Source organism: Thamnophis elegans, chromosome 1 (assembly GCF_009769535.1).
Source record: "Thamnophis elegans isolate rThaEle1 chromosome 1, rThaEle1.pri, whole genome shotgun sequence".
NCBI classification, from domain to species: Eukaryota; Metazoa; Chordata; class Lepidosauria; order Squamata; family Colubridae; genus Thamnophis; species Thamnophis elegans.
The window spans coordinates 33762260-33785532 of record NC_045541.1 but is presented as its reverse complement, the minus strand read 5'-3'; the positions used below and the strand labels follow the sequence as shown (position 1 = coordinate 33785532).

At 38.4% G+C, this 23273-nt stretch overlaps 1 protein-coding gene across 4 annotated transcripts in view; it reads left to right on the top strand.

The window, feature by feature from the left end:
• PKP4 (plakophilin 4) overlaps positions 1–23273 on the top strand; it is a 143654-nt gene that overhangs the window by 32863 nt on the left and 87518 nt on the right. For 3 of the 4 annotated variants that reach the window (XM_032211078.1, XM_032211085.1, XM_032211069.1), the window contains exon 2: positions 14996–15126. The exons of the other annotated variant lie outside the window; for it this stretch is intronic. In XM_032211078.1, coding sequence (XP_032066969.1) covers positions 15001–15126 — 126 coding nt within the window. In that variant the 5' untranslated portion in view covers positions 14996–15000. The remainder of the gene's footprint in view (positions 1–14995; positions 15127–23273) is intronic. 4 annotated transcript variants of the gene reach the window in all.

The window sequence follows — 23273 nt, the reverse complement described above, 5'->3', positions numbered from 1 at the left end:
TACCAAATTAATAGGAATCCAAGCAAAACTTTTTCATTCTTGTTGTAATGGACTGAGTTGAGAAGGAGTTGCTGCAGTTCTTTCTGCACAGACATCTTTTTAAGCGACTGGGAAATTCAGTGAGTCCCATGTGCAACTTGAAGTTTGATTATTGAGGTTATTCAGAGATTATAGCATTCCTGTTCCTGTTGCTCAGAAGTCTGATTTCTCTCTTTGTATTCCCAAATAGCTTATTAGATGTGATGGAATGTAGTCGTCTGGATTTCCAGGAGGGAGGGGGTGCATTCCAGAGAAATAAGAGGTAGCTCAGTTCAGATGTTTGAGAGGAAAAGGAGGGAAGACAGACCTACGTTAATCATTCTCTGTGTACATGTTTGATATAGATAGCAGAGTGCCTTAACATGGCCAGATTCTATCTTTAGATGTTGAACAGTAAAAAAAAAGAAAAAAAATCTACTTGGAACAACCTCTCCATGCTTTTCTTGGGTTTTGGACCTGACATTATCTGATTTAAGTGAAGTCTCTCTGAATATGGCCTCACTACTACATAGTGCTTGCTCAACCACAGTGTAGGTGAGACTGCAATTTCCATTGCTAGCAATGGGGTCATAAAGCATGATGTCATGTGAATACATCCTTATAAAAAGTAATCCCAGCAGTCCCTGTTGCTGTCATTAATGAGGATTGATAGTCATTAAGTGAGGATACGTGACCACAACTTGCAACTTCCTGTGGCTGCCTTTCCCATTGACTTTCCCGTCAATGGGAAAGGCAGCAGAAAATCACAAATCCAGGTAGCTTGCAAGTAGGCCTATGGGCAGATGAGGACTATGGAATACTGGTGTGTGTGTGTGTGTGTGTTGTAATAGAAATGGTGGGGGGAAGCCAAGTGCAGGCAGGGGGTACAATATAATTAAATTGTTCTAATGTATGTTTATTGCTTATTTTGCTTTACCATATTTAAATCATTAATATCAATTACCTTATTTAGGAAGGGCAGTAGAGAAATGAACTACTATAAATGTAATTGCCAACATCTTATGTAAGTGGATTTTCAGCATCTAAACCCATAACCGGTCATGATGTTGGTAGATTTTTTTTAATTCCACTCATAAGCATGCATGTCAACTTAAGACAACAAACATACCTAATAATTCAACAACAACCCTATGGCAGGTTGGGCTATTTTATCATCTTTGAATTAATAGCATATGAATACATGTATTTGCTCTTTCCCCAAGACTTGAATTTCACATGGTATGAATTTGGGCTAAAACAGTTCTATAAATTTTCCTTTTCTGATTTTATGGATTTTTACATAACATTAACACACACACACACACACACACACACACACACACACAATTTTTAAAAATATAAATATATTTATTTTTACCCCACCTTTATTATTTGTATAATAATAGTAAATAATATCAAGGTGGTGAATACACCTAATGTTTCTTCCTCCTCCTATTTTCTTACAACAACAACAACACCCCTGTGAGGTTAATTGGGCTGAGAGAGATTGACCCCAAATCATCCAGCTGGTTTTCATGCCTGAAGCAGGAGTAGAAAAAATTTCCTGCTTTCTTGCCTGGTGCCTTAACCATCACACCAAACTGGTTCACGTTATGTTATCGGAACTTCTTTATGTTTTGTTAATGCAGCTGCTCAGAGTTGTAATACCCACAGGCAAGTGATAAAGCACATTCATTCTTTTCAAAGTATTTAGTTATTAGGGTTTTCACTCTTTCTTGATTTCTTTCATTTTGTTATCTTCCAGACCTACCTAGTGTCACTATACATTTAGTGAAATAATGCCGTCGTTACAGATAGATATTTGTCAGTGCATATTTTAATTGGTTGCTAAGCCTATATATGGAACACACTGTAGTAAAAACTGGTAAAATACTCAACTATGAATATAAAATATTTAATATGTCATTCCTCGATGAAATCACTTCTTGCAATGCTGATGTTTTTTTTTTCATTCAAAGTGTAAGTATCCTGATGGTTTCATTGCCATTAACCTTAAGGTGATTTATTATTACTTTTAAAACATTTCATTTGTTGCGTATATATGTTAGTACTGTAAACTATTCAAGGTTTTAAAAAGAAATATTTTTAAAAAGAAGGCTATAATTATGGCATATCAGTTTCACCCACTTGTTACCTGGTACATTAAATTTATAACTGAATAGTATTTGGGGGGGGGGGAGTGATGTAACTTAGGGCATACAATATTAACTTTTACCAGGAAAGTATTTTTTGTTCAACATGTGATTGTTGAAAATAGAGTGAAAATTAACTTTTAGGTTATTCTGTTGAACTGCATTAGTATGTGCAATAGTGGTGACTATCTGTAGCTCAGATGAGGGTGAAGTTTCAAACTCTGCTGAGATGTTACACAGCCTGGTAATAAACATTTGGAAACCAACCCACAAGCTCGGAGAATGAACCTTCACCCTCAAAAAATTATATGTTACAAGGAAGGAAACATATAATCCACACCAGTATGTTTAGGGTTACATCTTATGTAAGAGGATAATAGTCTTGAGTGCTTGCTGATAGAAGCCTTCTGATGCTGAACTAATTTAATCACCAAGATGGATTATGAATTGGGACTGTGTAAAATATTTGAAAGAGGTTCTTTGCAAAGTGAGGGTAGAGAAGCACAGAGATGACGTTAGAAAAAGTATGCAGAAACTGTTAACAGAACGTGAGCTCAGCCATTAGCAAAACATGCATTATCCCAGGAACATAAGAAAGCGTGTTGTCAGTGTTTCCAATTCTGATGCTAAAAGCTTATAGAACTCTAATATTTCTTGTTGAGTCTCTTGATCTGGCCTAGCTCAAAGGAATACAGTATGTTACTGCCAGCAATGCTCCCTCTCCTCAAAGCATAAAAGCAGTTGTATATTTTAGAAGGTTTGCACAGTTGCTTCAAAAGCTGCCCCTGTAAGACTGCATCTGTTGTGTATGCATGAATTGATATTATTTCTGGGACTACCAGTAAAACCCAAGAGATGCATATAGCAATAGCACTTAGACTTATACCGCTTCACAGTGCTTTACAACCCTCTCTAAGCAGTTTACAGAATCAGCATATTGCCCCCAACAATTTGGGTCCTCATTTTACCAACCTCAGAAAGGTGGAAGGCTGAGTCAACCTTGAGCCGGTGAGAATCGAACTCCTGACTATGGGCAGAGTTAACCTGCAATACTGCATTCTAATCAGTGCACCACCACGGCTCTTGTGCACAGATATATGCAGAAATTTTCAGAGCAACCATAATCTAATGAGATTACAAAAGCCCAGTCTAGCACAATACCAATGAAGAAGAAAAATAACAGCTCCCCGAAGAAACCAGCATGGCTGCATAAAGAATGCTCTGACAAATTGAAACACAAAAAAGATAAGTATAAAAAGTGGAAAGAAGGAGACATAACTAAGGCAGAATATCAGCAAATAGCCCGAGCCTGTAAAGATTAAGTGAGGAAAGCTAAGGCAAAGAAAGGCTTGCCACAAAAGTAAAAAAATAACAAAAAAATTCTTCCAACATGTTAAAAACAAGAAAAAAGTTAAGGAAACAATTGGCAAGAAGGTGACAAGCAACAGGGAGAAAGCAGAACTTTTTAACTCATTTTTTGCATCTGTCTTTACACAAAGAGATAAAACAGTCCAACCTATCAAAAACAGCACTACAAAAATCAGATTAGGAACACAAGGTTGAAATAGACAAGGAAATGGTAAGTGAGCACCTGTCTATCCTAGACAAGTTCAATCACCAGGACTGGATGGATTACACCCCAGAGTTCTGACACCCCAGGCAGACGAGATCTCAGAACCACTGAACTATATCTTTCAGAGATCCTGGTGCACTGAGGACTGGAAAAGAGCTGATGTGGTTCCCATCTTCAAAAAAGGAAAAAAAAATAGATCCAGGAAACTACAGACCTGTCAGCCTGACCTCAATACCAGGAAAGATTGTGGAAAAGATAATCAAGCAACGAATTAGCGAACACCTAGAAGTAAACAAAGTAATAGCCAAAAGCCAACATGGGTTTGTCAAAAACAGATCATGCCAGACTGATCTTATTGCACTCTTTGATAATGTGACAAAATTAGTGGACCAGAGGTAATGCCGTCGATATAGTTTACTTGGACTCCAGTAAGGCATTTGATAAGGTAGACCATAACCTACTACTAGATAAAGTAGAAGAATGTGGGTTAGACAGCATTACCACCTGATGGATTCATAACTGGCTGTCCAACCGCACTCAATGTGTAGTCCTCAATGGAACTGCATCTTCATGGAGGGAAGTATGCAATGGAGTACCCCAAGGCTCTGTTTTAGGCCCAGTAGTCTTCAACATCTTCATCAATGACTTGGATGAGGGAATAAATGGGGAACTCATCAATTTGCAGATGACACCAAGCTGGCAGGAATAGCCAACACTCCAGAAGATAGGCTTAAGATACAGAAGGGTCTTGACAAACTTGAACATTGGTCACTATCTTGATAAAATGAAATCCAATGGTGAAAAGAGTAAGGTTCTACATTTAGGCAAGAAAAATGAAATGCACAGGTACACAGTATAGGTGGTATGTTGCTCAATAATAGTAACTGTGAGAGGGATCTTGGAGTCCTAGTGGACAACTATTTAAATATGAGCCAGCAGTGTGCAGCAGCTGCCAAAAAAGCCAACACAGTTCTAGGCTACATAAACAAAGGGATAGAATCAAGATCACGTAAAGTGTTAATACCACTTTATATGCCTTGGTAAGGCCACACTTGGAATACTGCATTCAGTTTGGTCGCCACGATGTAGAAAAGATGTGGAGACTCTACAACAGTGGTTCTTAACCTTCCTAATGCCGCGACCCTTTAATACAGTTCCTCATGTTGTGGTGACCCCCAACCATAAAAGTATGTTCGTTGCTACTATGTAACTGTAATTTTGCTAATATCTAGAAAGAATGCAGAGAAGAGCAACAAAGATGATTAGGGCACTGGAGACTAAAAACATATGAAGAACGGTTGCAGGAACGGGGCATGTCTAGTCTAATGAAAAGAAGGACTAGGGGAGACATGATAGCAGTGTTCCATATCTCAGGGGTTGCCACAAAGAAGAGGGAGTCAAACTATTTTCAAGGCACCTGATGGTAGAACAAGAAGCAATGGTGTGGAAACTAATCAAGGAGAGAAGCACCTTAGAACTGAGGAGAAATTTCCTGACAGTTAGAACATTAATCAGTGGAACAGCTTGCCTCCAGAAGTTGTGAATGCCCAACACTGGCAGTCTTTAAGAAGATGTTGGATAGCCATTTGTCTGAAACGGTATAGGGTTTCCTGCCTAAGCAGGGGGTTGGAGTAGAAGATCTCCAAGGTCCCTTCCAATTTTGCTGTTGTATTGTATTATTGTATCGTATAATGCTTCAAGGAGTGGTCCTTAACGTGTAGTAACTTACTTTGTTAAGCACTTGTTTTGAATGCTTTATGCAGCTCTTCTTTATCTATGTGCTTGAGTCTTCTTTTTTTTAAAAAAGGTCTGCTAAATTAGGGGTTGCTTATGAATACTTTAAACTTTGAAGCGTGAAACAACATGAAGAAAAAAATGTGGTGTATCATTAGACAACTTTAGGCTGTAATTCTATCCACACTTACTAGGATTAATTCTGGCAGAAAGTTTTAAGCATCTATCTTCTTTAATGATTATAGTTTTACTATGTAAACAAGAAATAACATCTACAATGGCAAAAGCAAATTATGAGAAAATAAAATAATATATAAAACTAGTTTCAAAGCAATATATATTAGAATGTTATTGAATATACACTGATTCTGATCTACAGAGTTGAAGCAAAATTACTTTCCAATGTCACAAAAAGATTTTTACTCAATAAAGGAGGATGTGTAGAAAACTATATCTGATTGTTTGCCATTGAGTGGGTGGAATATAACACTTAAAAAAACCAAAATGATGCAAAATTTTCTTCTTGCATATAACATTAATTTATGATTTAGTAGAGGGATCTGTTAACCTTTTGATGATTGCAAGGAACACAATGGTCTTTTGGGGACAAAGGGCATCTTAGGGTGATTATTGTAAGGAAAGAAAGCCCATGTTATGTACTTGGACACAGGACAAGCTTTTCTTAGTTTTTTGGGTGGGCAGTCAGAAATTTCTTTTTTTAACTATGTCAAGTCTATATATCATTTATGTTATTTGTGTTACCCATTTCATTGTGTTTTATGTTTCCCATTGTGCATTTGACTAATCTCCAGCAATTATAATTAAAATAGTTTTCTCTCTAACTCATTGTAACTTAACGGTGTTCTAAAGTTTTCAGTCTGAAAAAAATGGCATTTCATAATTTCAATATTTACATAAAGTTGCTCAAGCAGATCACATCGAGCAGATCAGTTGGTGTGGGGGGCATCAGCACCAACTATTAAATTCTAATGAATTGTCTGGTATTCTCAAATATTGTCCCGTAAATTTGATTATGGGCTGGATGGAAGAGAATAGAGAGATTAAATCCAAAGAAGGCAGAGGTGCTTTGGGGATTAGAGAAGAGAGCATGAGGATTTATGTTCAGCCTGTTTATTGGGGGGGTTTGATTCCCTGAAAGAGCAGTTTGTAGCATGAGAGTGCACACCGAGTCACAGTTTTAGCAAAGAGTGTGTTTGCACAATTATATCCGGTATTGCAGTCTGTCAATCAGTTCCCTGTGCCTCGGCTTCATCTATCTTGATTATTATAATAAAGGTCTTGTAAGGTGTCCAGAAGTCACAAATGATACAAATCTCAGTTGCTCCCGGACGCAAGATACAAATATCACGTCATGTCAGTACAGAGAAATCTGCATTGGTTACCTTGCTTATTGGATACAGTACAAGATTTAGTGTTGGCAATAATCCTTAACATTCTAAAGAGCTTAGGATCTGATTATTTGAAGAATATCTTCTCTCATTACCAACCTATCTAGGTTTCAGAAGGAGGTAGCCTACTATGGCCTTAGGCAACCTTGTCTGGGCTTGGAAGCTAGGCAAGTTCAGGGTGGGGTAGTATTTAGATGAGAAAATACCAGAGTAGCGGGCTGGGTTAGGAAATTGAGAAACATTGCAGATGAAGACAATGGGAAACCACCTCTGTAGTGCTGCCAGGAAAATTACATCCATAGTTTCCATAGACTTCCATGAAATCATAAACTTGATTTAAAGGAGGACCTTTATCTAGGTGTTTAAATATGGAAAGGCTTTTCGTAGGATGCCACATCTGGCAAGGGCTCACTTTTCAGGCTCTGGAGAGATAATTAGATTAAACATTAAAATTAAGTTTTATTTTAAATTACTGGGTTTTCTTGTGTGTTTTTTTTAATATGTGTATTTTATTAGCTGCCTTGAATAGCTAATTCTAAAAAATAGGTACCATATTTTTCAGAGTATAAGACATACCTCCCCCCCCTAAAAGAGCATGGAAATGTTGGTGTGTCTTATACACTGAATACAGCCATTTTTGGCCTCCCAAAGCACGCCCCCGCATCCCATCTTTGAGAAAAATGGCCCATGTTTTGCAAAAATGGGGATGTTTTTGCCTTCCCCCAGCCCTGCTGAAGCCTGCAGAGTGCTCCGGGGTGCAGAGGAGGACAAAAACATTTTTTTTCTTACTTATCTCTTTGAAATCTTGGTGCGTCTTATACACCAGTGCGTCATAGTCTGAAAAACATGGTATATCAACTTGCTGCCTGAAATCCCCTCAATTGTTATTTTGTGATCAAATACATTGCAAATCCCCCAAAGCAAAGAATTCTGCTTGATCTATATATGTAAAGGACAAAATAATAAATAAAAATAATTATTGTAATTATTTTTCAAACATAATTTATGGTGGATAAAGTGCAATAACAAAATTCACATTTGCTTTAAGTTATTTTTTAAAAAGATGAAGGAAGGCAGCTATTATTTATCTCTCTATATAAAAGTGAAATACGACTCACACATCATTACAAAATCTCCAGAACTGTACAGCCTACAAATTTGAAATTTGGCACATATGTTCCTCCTGGCTTTTAGGTGCTTGCTAAGAAAGGATTTTTCGAAATGACCATCAGATCATTAGTATTTCTTATATTATTATTAACACATTCTGATGCTAAGGAGTTATGTTCTACTCCCCCTCCCCACCTGAAAAGAATTATGTTCCAAATGCCACGTGGGAGTGGCCAGCACGTGACTCATCTGCCCTGCCAGCTGGGAATTTAGACATTCTACTCCCCCTCCTCACCTGAAAAACCTCTGATGCTAAGGAGTTAGACTGAGGGAGAGAAGGGGATAAGATAGGAGAGGCCTATGTGGGGCAAGCCTAAGGGAGAAAAGGGTAGAGGAGAAGAGAGGCTTCTCTGGGGGCAAGCCTGAGGGAGAAAAGGGGAGAGAAGAGGCCGATAGTAACTACTCATTAATTTTTAAGCTGTAAGTGTCAATTTATCAAGCCCAATCACATAGTTCCGTAGCAGAGCACCAGTATCCAGCTAGTTTAACAATAAACAGCTGTTTGAAATCATGGCAAATGATCAGCTTTCTAATTGTAATTGTGGCATTAGGCTGATACATCAATAAGACTATCCTTGTTTGGACTTTCTGATTATTCCTGTTTATCCCAATGCAAGCAAAAAACTGCTTAAAATGAAAATGAATAAATCAGGAATTGGCCAAGAATGCCTTTATTGTTTAACTTCTTTGCAAGATTGACTCTGGCCTATTCCTGAGTTCAATAGACTATGATACAATAAGCCATGTGTAAATGTAACCATTGTTTGCATCTGTCATATTTTTTAAAAATATAACTACGAGGAACCTGAGTAAGTTGTGGAAAAAGTTAATGGAATGCTATCATAATTGGGGTGAGGAGGACAGGAAAAACATTTTTTATTTCTGATTTTTGCCTACTTTGTAAAATGAAATTGAGGTTCCATATCCATATATGCTTATTTATAAGGATTATAAGTTTATAAGGACCTTATACATTTATAAGGAGTTAAAATTAAAATTATTTATAAGAAGTTCGATTCTCACCAGGCTCAAGGTTGACTCAGCCTTCCATCCTTCCGAAGTCAGTAAAATGAGGAGCCAGATTGCTGGGAGCAATAGGCTGACTCTGTAAATTTCTTAGAGAGAGCTGTAAAGCACTGTGAAGCGGTCTATAAGTGCTATTGCTTTAAGAGGATATTCTTTACAAAAACATACAAAGATTTTTTTTTTATAGTAGGAAGGAAGTGGTGTGTAAGCAAAGAGAACTTAATGTGTTGTTTGTGGTCAACCGTATTTCCTTCCTATTATATACCACTATATTTCTCTGCTTAAGCATAAGAAAGATATATTGAAACAATAAAAACTGACTGAGATTTGAAAAAGACAATCCTAGTGCACACAGCTGTCAGGATTTCAGAATGGTCTTAAGAATCTGTAGAACCTTAACATAAAGCGATCCTTTTTAATTATGTTTGTTTCTAGCTAGCCTGTGTTTTGCTAGTAGATATTTTAAACTAGAAAAATCTCACTACGCACAAAGAGCTAGGCCTTTGATGGAATTAATTTTTAATTTAAATTAATGAATGTTAAGCAAAGGCCAAATCAAAAGTATGTAGGGTGCATATTATTGGAATCTTTGTAATGGCAATCATGGCAAATGTAAATCAATTTCAAAGCAGCCATCTACTAGAAAGCAAGACATTGAGGCTGTTCCCCTCATGCTCCCTAAGATGCTAAATAATCTCCTAGCTTTCATTTTTCTTTTTCTGGAAGATGCCTATTTCACAATAAAGCACTGGCCACTTAGTTTTCTGGGTTTCTAAAAACTGTTTTTCTAGCATATGCAGTGCCATTCTTGACATCCTTGAAAATAATTATATTAGGTTGGAGGGTGGTTTTTTATGTTTTATGAAAAAAATTAAACACTGAGAAAGGAGCTTGAGTGCCAGAGAAATTACTCTCAGATAATTATTTTGCTGTTTCATACAATACTAGCCAACTCATGACCTCTTGGGTAATAAATTTAGAGATATTACCTTACCTAAACAGAGAAACAAAATGACCAAATGGGCAAAAAAAAAACCATTGGGAATGGGAGAAACTTCCAACTTCTTGCCCGTTTCCCCACTGACTTCTTTGTAGGAAGCTGGAAGGGAGAGTTAGAAATGACAATCATGTGGCCACAGCAGCACAACAGCGCTGAAATGGATACATCTTTGCCAAATTTCAATCCCACGCAAGTCATAGGTCCCAGATTTTGGACATATTCTGTAAATTAGCCCATTTTTCATATGTTGATTCAAAATTGTTGCCCTCTGATGCACTCTCCCACTTGTTTGAATGTTACAAACAAACAGTTGTAAGTGTTTTAGTAGTATAAAGATAGACTCTGATTACCAGATGGTTTTACTACTCTGCATTGGGGAACAGGTATTACCAAAGTTTCATATCAAAGTTCCAGGTAGTTAAAATTTGGCTAATTGTAAGAATTTCAAATAGGAAATCCCTTATTTTATTAATTCAACCAAGTAGAGTTTACAAAATGAAATATTGTAATAACTAATCAGCTCTTCAATTTCACTCTATAAGAACTAGTGCTTTAAAAGAAATTTCCATCTCATTCAAGCATATACTTCAGTATCACATTTGTTTAAGGTATACTAGCACCCCAACGTTTACATCCTAAATCTGACAGGTGACATGGCAGTTGGAAAATAGGGGTGGTTTTTTTGTTGCTCATTTTTTTGTCGTTCAGCCTTTACCACTGCTAACACTGAAGTAATAAAGGTAGACTTGGATGGAGCTGTTGAATAAATTTATAAAAATAATACTGAATAAAAAATGGGATGATTTAGTATTGAACTGGAAACAAAACTTTTGTAAAAGGGGGAATTACAGCAAACATCCAGTTTGAAGCAGATTTCACATTCAAGATAATATGAGTTATTATATAAAGAAATAGACCAAATAAAAAGGAGGTGGAGTCGCACTATATATAAGAAATAACTACATCTCTACAGAAATAGAGCACAACAATGATGAGAACTATCTTGAATGCAATATTAAAGGGAGGGGAAATGTCATTGCCATAGGCCTATACTACAGGTCACCCAACCAGCAGGAAGTAGATGAACTTGTTGCTAATCACTCACTAATGTATGTAGGAAGCACACTCACAATAGTAATGGGGGGATTTTAACTATCCTGACATCAACTGGGAAACAAACTCTGCACCAAGTGGAAGATCCAACAGGTTTGTAACAAACCTAGCAACAACTTTGTTTCCCAAAAAGTAGAGAAGGAAACATCAGCCATATTGGACTTAATTCTAATTAACAGAGAAATGATAGAAGGTGTTGAAGCCACAGGAACCCCGGGGCAAGTGACCATGCAATATTGGAATTCAACATTATGCAAATACAAGTAGTAGAACAAAGTGAAACTAGAGTCTTGGACTTTAAGAGAGCTAATTTCAATAAACTTAGAGAGAGCTTGGGAAGAATTCCATGGATGAGAATCCTCAAGGGGAAAACAACTCAAGAAGTTTGGGAAATTTTGAAAAATGAGATTATAAAAGCCCAGTCTAGCACAATACCAATGAAGAAGAAAAATAACAGCTCCCAAAGAAACCAGCATGGCTGCATAAAGAACTCTCTGACAAATTGAAAGACAAAAAAGATAAGTATAAAAAGTGGAAAGGGGAACATAACTAAGGCAGAATATCAGCAAATAGCCCGAGCCTGTAAAGATGAAGTGAGGAAAGCTAAGGCTCACAATGAAGAAAGGCTTGCCAAAAAAGTAAAAAAAAAAAAAAAACCTTCTTCCAACATGTTAAAAACAAGGAAACAATTGGTCCATTGCTGGGAGAAAGTGGCAAGAAGGTGACAAGCAACAGGGAGAAAGCAGAACTATTTAACTCATATTTTGCATCTGTCTTTACACAAAGGGATAAAACAATCCAACCTATCAAAAACAGCGCCACAAAATCAGATTAGGAACACAAGTTGAAAGAGGCAAGGAAATGGTAGTGAGCACCTGTCTACCCTAGACGAGTTCAAATCACCAGGACTGGATGGATTACACCCCAGTGTTCTGAAGGAACTGGCAGATGAGATCTCAGAACCACTGAACTATATCTTTCAGAGATCCTGGAGTACCGGGGAACTACCAGAGGACTGGAAAAGAGCTGATGTGGTTCCCATCTTCAAAAGGGAATGAAACAGATCCATGAAACTACAGACCTATCAGCTTGACCGCAATAGCAATAGCAGTTAGACTTATATACCGCTTCATAAAGCTTTCAGCCCTCTCTAAGCGGTTTACAGAGTCAGCATATCGCCCCCACAGTCTGGGTCCTCATTTCACCCACCTCGGAAGGATGGAAAGCTGAGTCAACCTTGAGCCGGTGAGATTAGAACTGCTGAATTGCAGATAACAGTCAGCTGAAGTGGCCTGCAGTACTGTACCCTAACCAGTGTGCCACCTCGGCTCTTTATACCAGGAAAGATTCTGGAAAAGATAATCAAGCAACGAACTAGTGAACGCCTAGAAGCAAACAAAATAGTAGCCAAAAGCCAACATGGGTTTGTCAAAAACAGATCATGCCAGACTAATCTTATTGCACTCTTTGATAATGTGACAAAATTAGTGGACCAGAGGAATGCCGTCAATATAATTTACTTGGACTTCAGTAAGGCATTTGATAAGGTAGACCATAACCTACTACTATAAGTAGATGGATGTGGGTTAGACAGCATTACCACCTCTTTATAATGCCTTGGTAAGGCCACACTGGCAATACTGCATTCAGTTTTGGTTGCCAGAATGTAAAATATGTGGAGACTCTAGAAAGAGTGTAGAGAAGAGCAACAAAGATGATTAGGGGATCGGAGGCTTAAACATATGAAGAACGGTTGCAGGAACTGGGTATGTCTAGTTTAATGAAAAGAAGGACTAGGAGACATGATAGCAGTGTTCCAATATCTCAGGGGTTGCCACAAAGAAGATTCTCCAAATCACCTGAGGGTAGAACAAGAAGCAATGGGTGGAAACTAATCAAGGAGAGAAGCAACTTAGAACTGAGGAGAAATTTCTTGACAGAACAATTATTCAGTGGAACAGCTTGCCTCCAGAAGTTGTGAAAGCTCCAACACTGGAAGTCTTTAAGAAGATGTTCGGATAGCCATTTGAAATGGTATAGGGTTTCCTGCCTAGGCAGGGGGTTTGGACTAGAAGACCTCCAAGGTCCCTTCCAACTCTGCTATTGTATTGTATTTCTGAAAGTCGGATTTATTAGTTGTTTCAGATAATCATAACCTATTGGTTCTTCATGGTATTAACTCTTAAACTCATTCAAGTCAGTTTGGGAACCCATTGCTATTTGAAATAATAGCTAATTACCTGTTAAAAGATACATACCAGTAGCTTAACTGTTGTTAAACTAATAGATTTATATAGCAAAAATTCTGTGAATACAAATTGTGTATCTTATCTAGACTAAATAGAAGCTCTGTAACTTTGAAAAGTCAGAAAGGTCAAAAAAAGTACTTGATCTCTGCTATATTTTTCCAATGAAATTATAACAGATAGTTCTGAAATTTGTAGGCTTTTTATAGCTTGCTATGTATGTTAAGGAGAGATAATGAAAAGTATCTTCCAGGCATGTAAATCACAACTTGTTTCCAAAATTGGAAGCAGAAAATCTCTATACCAGTAGCTAGGAAACAAGGAGCCTGTATTTTGCTTATAGACTTCTGATTGACCTAAGAAACTCCTTCAGGAAATTAAGACTTTTAAAGTAGAAATAGTTTATTTTAATGTCTCTTTAGGCCAGAGATAAGCTAGTAGCATATGTGAAATTGGCCTATCAGTATTAGCTACGATTACAAGATTGCATCTTGCGCTTCACATGCTAGCAATTGAAAATTGATCAGCCAACCAAATCTGATACCTCAGGTCAAGTACAGATGTGTCATTCCAGTCTAAGGCCCATAGATATTTTCCTCTTCCTATTTCTAATTTCTTGATAATGAATCTTAAGAAATAGGAAAAAGCTGATGCATTTGCATGAAATATGCATAATGGAAGTTGTGACTTTTTGCTTTAAGGTGGACAGGTACCAGCATCCTGAAGGAATTATATATGAAGACTTATCTACCTCAGGGGTGTTTTTTTCCTGGTTTCTGACAAAAAAGGGTGTTCAGAAAAATGGATTTGCTTAACAATTATGATTCAATTTACGATCTTCATAAAAATGGTTGTAAAATCAAGTCTGTTCACATGGTCCCTTGCCTTATTATTGAAGTTTGGGAGTCCATTCTGATCATAGGTCAAGGACTTCTTGAAGAAGAAGCAGGAAACACAATTGAATCATTATCAGTACCTGAGGTTATCAATAGATGATAAACATCAATAGATGTTTTTAACATATTGGTGTTTCTGGGGGAAATTATGCCAATTATCATATAGTAACTATCCAGCAAAATTACAGCAAACACTTTATTTCCTAAATCTAGGGCTACAGTGTATTTAAGATACTGTAATCTGTTTAAAACAGAGATATGCATAGACTACCGCATTCTTGTAAGTCAAACATTTTTTTGTGGACAAAGGCTGCATTATACAAGTTGGTAAGACTGGAGAGGGAGGTTTTTTCCCCTTTATTTTTTAAGCTATGACATGCCTATTTTAGGAGATATATTACAGCTTTCATATAAAAATAACAAGGTAGTATGCTATTACTTTTTAGCAATAAAAATGAGACGAGATGTGCTCACAGGTTACCTACTCCCCCCTTGTTTCCTAGCCATTATTATAAATATGAAATTCTTATTGCTTAATTTCAAATCATACTCATTTAGATTTGAGAAATGCTATGGAATATTTTTAGCCCAGCAAAGGTAGCATGTCAATTGAATTCATGAACATCAGATATCAAACTAATTTTTTCCCCCCACCAGGCAATATGCCAGCTCCTGAACAGATCCCTTTGGAAGATGGGCTGCAACCAACCAACCAAGAATCTTCTGCAAATCCTGCCATGGAAACAGAGGCTACTGCCACTACTATTCTAGCTTCTGTAAAAGAACAGGTATTTAAAAAAATAATGATTGTAGATAGATTTAACTAACAAGTAGATATATTGGGATTTCACGTTCGCGTAATTTTGAACTTTGTTGACTTGCCACGTATTTGGGATAAAATATTGGTTAGTCTCACTGTTTTTATCTCATTTCAGTCTTAAGAGGTCATCATAATACACCGTAGTGGATTAGTGGATAATAACAAAACTTTGATGTTTTCTCGTAATGTCATCTTGAATATTGAGTGTACACAGAATGAAAAATGTGTTTTATTTAACTTGATTAAACAAGCTGAAAAAAGGTATAGAACTACAGTAATCCTTAACAACTATTCAGTTAGTGTCCATTCAAAATTACAACCACACTGAAAAAATTGACTTGCAACTGGTCTTTGCATTTATAACCATTAGCAGCATCCTCATAGCCACATATCAAAATTCAGGCACATGGCAATACAATACAACACATGCCAGCGTCTTATTTGATTTACAGTACTATTTGGGGTATAAATAACAGTATTAAAATGAAATTATGCATTGTCTGTGAAGGAACAGGAATCCATCCTATTTAAAAAAACTGCAGAATTAGAAGGGGAGCTTATTTTACAATAAATTCAGTGGATACAATTGATATGTTGTAACATTTTAGGGGAGAAAAATATAAAGTTGGAATTCATCACATCTCTTGGAGATGTGAAAGTAATGTGTTTTGAGATCAAGGAAGCTACCTAGTATTCATTAAAAAGAGTTTTGTGCTTCTTGGTTTTTTTCTTAGCCCCTTGACATCAAGGTACCATATTGTTTTCCCCACTTGATTATTCTCACCTGATCTTTCTCTTTGATGGTTGTTGCTACATTTTCAAAAGGTACCACCAAATTCCTTCCAGTTGCAAAAGAATCTCTTCATGGTAGCTTCTCAGAGGAGAAATAGCAATGTTCCTTTTCTGTTTCACTTAAAATGATTTATGTATTCAAAAGATTAATTGAGCAAGTTACACTATGGGCCATACTCTCCAATTCTGGAAGTGTACAAGAAGTGCAAATGTTTCTTAAAATGGAATGGATAGATACAAAGTTGTTTTTTCTACCCAGGAATTTTTGTCTGAATTTTCACAACTTCAGAAAATATGGGTACAAGCCTTTTCATAGTCAATACAATACAATACAATAGCAGAGTTGGAAGGGACCTTGGAGGTCTTCAAATCCACCCTCCTGCCTAGGCAGGAAACCCTATACCGTTTCAGGCAAATGGCTATCCAACATCTTCTTAAAGACTTCCAGTGTTGGGGCATTCACAACTTCTGGAGGCAAGCTGTTCCACTGATTAATTGTTCTAACTGTCAGGAAATGTCTTCTCAATTCTAAGTTGCTTCTCTCTTGATTAGTTTCCACCCATTGCTTCTTGTTCTACCATCAGGTGCCTTGGAAAATAGTTTGACTCCCTCTTCTTTGTGGCAACCCCTGAGATATTGGAACACTGCTATTAGGTCTCCTCTAGTCCTTCTTTTCATTAGACTAGCCATGCCCAGTTCCTGCAACTGTTCTTCATATGTTTTAGTCTCCAGTCCCCTAATCATCTTTGTTGCTCTTCTCTGCACTCTTTCTAGAGTCTCCACATCTTTTCTGCATTGTGGTGACCAAAACTGAATGCAGTATTCCAAGTATGGCCTTGCCAAGGCATGGCCACACTTGGAATACTGCATTCAGTTTTGGTCACCACAATGTAGAAAGATGTGGAGATTCTAGAAAGAGTGCAGAGAAGAGCAACAAAGATGATTCTGACATACCTAAGTAACCAATAAAACATCAACATAGATATTAGATATAAAGTTCATTCTGTTCTAAATAGACTAGAACAATTCATAATTCATATTTTCTGTCAGAAAAACATTCTCCCATCTCTCCACCCAAGTTATAAACTTTTTTGGTCCAATTTATTTAGAAATTCGCCACTAAAATGGGTCACAATCTTATATGCAACAGAATAACTTTATTAATCAATCAATTTTTATTACTGTCACAGGCCAGCATTAGAATTACTTTATTTCTTACTAACATCTTAGCCCAAAAAATCCGAGAATGTAATTTGGAATCTTGTTTGTTGAGTCTTATATATAAATGTTGTCAGTAGATTAATAGAGGTGCTTTGCATTCTGAACTATGAGAATGATTTTAAAGATTTCCCGTTCTTGCAACTATTAAACAAGGCTATCTTGTTTGCAAATAATTATCTCAAACTACAGACTTAAGAATGAGAGAAATAGCATAAAAAGTGAAGAGATTATTTTTGTTTTGCTTGTGTTTCAGTGTAAATAAAAAAATACTAAACCACCTAGTAATCATGTAGAAAACATTATAGTTTAAATTCTGGAACATTCTTATTTTCCCTTTGAATGAGACATTTTGAACAAGGCTGACATGTATGTTTCCATAAGTTATCATTCGGAGTAGAAAATAGTGGATGATGGTTGATGTGGTACAAAGTGACCCTTGCAATGCTCAGTGCCCAGGACATAGGGTAGAAAAAAAATGAAAAAATCCCAGCAGTAAATACTGCTCTGTTGAGTATGGTGTAGCGATTGCCTTCACACAAAAATTAAAAATCGCTACTGGCAGTCTCATTTTGTGAAAAGATTGTATCTTTTTGAGTAAGAAGTCAAAAGTACAATACAATATTTAATTAAATCTATTGCTGGCATTCCGCAGCTTATTGCATGTGGAAATTCATTTGCCCTTCCAAAAACATTTCAAATTTTAATTTGACAAATACAGATGGCATTATTGCAATTTTAAATATCTAGTTATGAAGGTGGCAAAAGCTCCTGAGCACATCCTGAATCAGATTAAAATGCGATTGGGAAATATTGGGGGGGGAATGTAATTCAATACAATAAAACATAGACAATATATTTTAAAACTAAATAATAAATTTAGTCACCAACACCCATAAAATTCTAGGCTCAGGATACACATGGAATCCTGCATGGGTACACCTCTTCAATTTAATTGCAATAGTGAGGGTTGCCGGGTGCTACTATGGTGCAGACTGAGTAGGAGCACCAGGAGTTCCCTCTGAGTCTGCACTGCAAGAGCAGTATGTGACCTTGATGCTGTAAATAAGCTGAGGCAGACAGATTGTGCCTTATCCTTGGGCGGCAGCAGATACTGTATGTGTCTTGCACTGGTAGCTGACCTGCTCCGGACCCCAGAACCTCCCAACACATGGAATGAGTGCCTCCCTCCAAAATAGGTTATATTAATTTTTCTCCGCCCATCAAGAAAGGTTAAAGTCTTTTTCTTCTGTTTACAAATAGGTTGAATTAATATCTTGTGAGGTCGTTTGGCTTCACAAGGTATATGCTTATAATTATTGTTAATTTATAAAACAATATTTTTTTAAAATTTATTAATTTAAGTATTAAGAATGAATCCAGAGAAGAAAGAAAGAATGGAGAAACATGATAAGGGAATGATCTGAATGTTTTTTTTTCTTTTTTCAAAATTCTGTTTTCATGATAGTGGATGGATGGGAGAAAGAAAAAAAAGGAAGATTTAAATAATTGCAAGATATTGATTGCAGTTATCATTGATTACTGGATCATAATCTATAAGGATGTGTTGTGGAGCTGAGGAGTTCAGCCTTGAGCACAAAGCCATCTAGGTAAGCTTGGGCTAGTCACATACACACCTCTAGGAAGAAAAACTGCTGAGTCACTTACGAAAAATGCTGCCAAGAAAGTAGAGGGCAGTGACCAGGATCCAGAATGACTTGAAAGTACAACTGTTATTCTTTCTACTTTCTATGTGTTAACTAAGAAATAGATATTGTAACATCACTGTTACTTGTATTTGAAATGTACTCGTATTCTCATATTGTGGCACACAAATTCATACACAAATTCATACATGGTTTGGAAAAAACTGTGCAAACATTTTTTTCTACACATGGAATATCAGAAATTAGAGGAAACATTACAGGGAGATGCAAATGGGAGGAGGAGGTAGTTTGTGTGATAATATGGTAGTAGGTGGGAAGAAGCCAGAATGGGGTGTGGAATGTTTGTGTTTGTACACTATATATCTCAAAAATATGTAAATACATTTAAATATTGAAAACAAATAATCAAATCCTTCTTTTTATGTCAGATTTTAATATGTTGATGCATCAATACACACGCGTGCGCGCACACACACGTGCACACGCGCACACACCAGCATACAACAAAACTAATGGCCGCTGTTTCTATTTGAGTTGACACCACTGGTACAGAGCATTGGTTTTTCATGGCAAACTGTGTTCTGTGTACAGTATTCACAAGCTGCGAGTATAGCCAATGGTATTATTAACCTCAGGTGGTCTGGCAGAAACCCATTCCCATGGCCTTGACAGTCTCCAACGTTCTACCAGGAGTAAATAACAATGCAGGCACAGTTGGAAAATTGGACAAGTTTCCAATAAATCATGTTCATTGAAATTATTGCTACGATATAATTGCCAATACCACTTTGGTTTCTCAGGGGCCATCAGGGTATTTTTATGGTGAATGCCAAATGGAAGAAATGGTTTATCATATCATCTTCATTTTTTAAATCTAAAATTATTTCAAAAGAATTTAGACAAGCTCCTTACATTGGCTGAAAGAGAAAATGCAGCCTTCCTTCTCTTCTAGTCATGGAAATAGGAGACCAACCACCACTCCCTACAACTACTTTGAGGAGGGAAAAGCAGCAGGCAGCTTGTCCTTTCTGGGAATGTCTGAAACAGAACTTGAATGGAGGAAAATATTACTTCAACCTCCATAAACTTTACAGCTTCCCCCAGAATGGCTTTTTCCTCCTCTTCACTTTCTTCTCATTCCGGCTATGTGTAGTGTGTGGTTTCTGCATGAGTGTGTGTTCATTCATTCCACTGAATATACTGTACATTGAAAAGAGAGGTTTGAATAGATAAAGATAGAAGAATTTAGTGCTTTCACTGACATGTCCTAACAAAGAAAAGGTGCAAAGGCATTTAACAAAGCTAATAAATCTGGGGAAAAAATACATATTAGAATGGCAAGATACAGTAATGGTAAAAACAAAATAAATAAGACCAATCAGTTACCATGGTGTGGTAGTTGTATATATATCCTGAAATATAGATTTTTCTCTCTGTTAGGTATGAGCTTAGATTGTACAGTTAAACTAAGGGACTAGGGATCTTATGGATAATACTTAATGGATGCATTGTGAAATCGATTTTAAAACTAACATTTACAGTTTTCTTTGGCAAATAAGTTTTAATTTGATATACTGGGAAGTGTAAGATGGATTTAAAGGAGAAGCAAACATATTTTCTTTAGACCAGGTGTGCAATTATAGATTTAAATGGTGGGGTCTTTTTCTATTATTTTGGAGAGAAAGAATCAAATGTGTTACATAATAATATGGCTTTTCTGAATATTTAGATTTCTGTTGATATTGCCATGTCACTTGTTGATAATGAAACATTTCTTTTATATGACAGGGAGTCCAGTGTTGAATGTTTTCCAATACTATTATTTACTTTTGTTTACCTCAAACTATTGTTTGTTCTTGCCTCTTGAACTTCCTTTTTAATTCCGGTGAACCTTTTATTTTAGTGAGTTCCTCTTTGCAAAGTAATGAAGGTTGCTATACCACAGCCACTTAAAACTGCCAGAAGTGCTTAGGTGAATAATTCCTTATAGTCAGCTTTTCATCAAGGTGGTAGAACAAGTACAGGTAGTCCTCAACTTATGACCACAATTGAACTCAAAATTTCCATTGCTAAGTGAAACATTTGTTAAGTGAGTTTGCCCCATTTTATGACTTTTCTTGCCACAGTTGTTAAGTGAATCACTGTAGTTGTTGAATTAATCAAACTGTTGTGAAGTTAATCTGGCTTCCCCATTGACTTTGCTTATCAGACAGACAAAAGAAGATCACATGACCTTCGGGACACTGCAACCGTCATAAATATGAATCAATTGCCAAGCATCTGAATTTTGATCACATGACCAAAGGGATACTACAAAGGTTGTAAATGAGAAATCTGATTACGTCACTTTTTTAGATGCCATTGTAAATTTGAATGGTCACTAAATGGACTGTTGTAACTCAAGGACTACCTGTATTATCAAAATTGAATGAGCTGGATAACAAAACAAAAAAACCCTGCCTGTAATAAGAACTGCAGAATGAAATTGTTAAAAAAAGAAATTAACGTTCATGATTGGAGTTATCGAGTATTAATGATATCTAAAAAACAACAACAACCCCTAAGCAAGATTGGACCCAGTTAGTACTTAGATGGGGGAACACTACAAAATATAAAAATTGTAAACTAGGCTGAGAAGTCAGCCATTCTTTACCAAAACAATCAAGGCATCTATATACTGTTATCAAGTTTTATTAATGTATGGCATATTATACATGGACTAGCAATGTATATTAAAATTTCATCTAGATTAGTAAAACACAATTACCGTATTTTCACCCATATAACCCGCCCACGCAAATAACCCGCCCACGTGAATTACCCGCAGGTTTCCAAGATCGTGTAAAATATTTTCTGTATACCCCGCCCTCTTATATAACCCGCGACCAGGAAGAAGCAGGAGGCGAGAGGAAGCGCAGGCGGTGCTCGGTTTCGGCAGCCCGGATTCTGCTTCGCCGCCAGTTCAGCAGCTCCTCGTTCTCTGGCTTGGAAGTCCGGCAGGAAGGGAAGGCGGCGGCGGAAGGAATCCGGGCTGCCGAAACCTTTCAGTGAATATGCTAATGAGGAAGGAAATTAAGATGTTCTCCCAGGCTCTGGATCTCTGCAGTCACTAACTGTAGATCTTTTTCTGCCAATCTCAAAAGCATGGAAGCAAAGCCGCCACATAACTACCGTAATCTTATATTTGCGTGGGGCGGGCGAGCGGGGGGAAAAGCAGCCGCGGTGGTCTCCCAACCACCGAGGAAGGAAGGAGCCGGCCCTGGGCTGTTGGGAGAAGCGCCTTTGGCAGCCGCTTGGCAGAACGGGGAGATTTCTGACATTTTGGGCGCGCGGGGGGAAAGGCAGCCGCGGTGGTCTCCTCACCTTAGTGGCCATGGTGGGCTTTTGGCGGCGTGTCTCCCCGCCTCAGGAGGGAGCGACCAGGAAGACAGGAAGCGAATGCCAGCCCATCCCTGCCTTCTTCCTCCGAGAGCCGCTTCTTTGCCAGCCTCTCAGCTGATCGGTGCCAGGCAGCCCCCGTGACACACGGACCCTTTGCTGCCGCGCGGGGCGAGCGCTGCCGGGAGAGATCCGGGGAGAGGGAAAAAGCGTCCCGAGCAGAAGTTTCCCTTCTCCTCCCCCTCCCGCTGACTTCTCCCCAGCAGCGCTCGTCTCCAGCCGTAGCAACCCTGGCGGTTCCCAGGGAGACTGAAAGGGGCGCAGCGGTCTCCCAACCACCGAGGAAGGAAGAGCCGGCCCTGGGCTGTTGGGAGAAGCGCCCTAACCCTCCCTTCCCTTTGGCAGCCGCTCGGCAGAACGGGGAAATTTTTGACATTTTGTGGGCGAGCGGGGGGAAAGGCAGCCGCGGTGGTCTCCTCACCTTAGTGGCCATGGTGGGCTTTTGGCGGCGTGTCTCCCCGCCTCAGGAGGGAGCGACCAGGAAGAAGCAGGAAGCGAATGCCAGCCAGCATCCCTGCCTTCTTCCTCTGAGAGCCGCTTCTTTGCCAGCCTCTCAGCTGATCGGTGCCAGGCAGCCCCCGTGACACACGGACCCTTTGCTGCCGCGCGGGGCGAGCGCTGCCGGGGAGAGATCCGGGGGAGGGAGGGAAAAAGCGTCCCGAGCAGAAGTTTCCCTTCTCCTCCCCCTCCCGCTGACTTCTCCCCAGCAGCGCTCGTCTCCAGCCGTAGCAACCCTGGCGGTTCCCAGGGAGACTGAAAGGGGCGCAGCGGTCTCCCAACCACCGAGGAAGGAAGAGCCGGCCCTGGGTGTTGGGAGAAGCGCCCTAACCCTCCCTTCCCTTCGGCAGCCGCTCGGCAGCCTGGATTCTGCCCAGTTCAGCAGCTCCTCACCTTCTCTGGCTTGGAAGTCCGGCAGGAAGGGAAGGGGAGGCGGCGGGAGAGAAGAACTCCAGAAGAACGGAGCTGATCTCGGAGTTTGGATTCTTAGGACTTGGGAGTC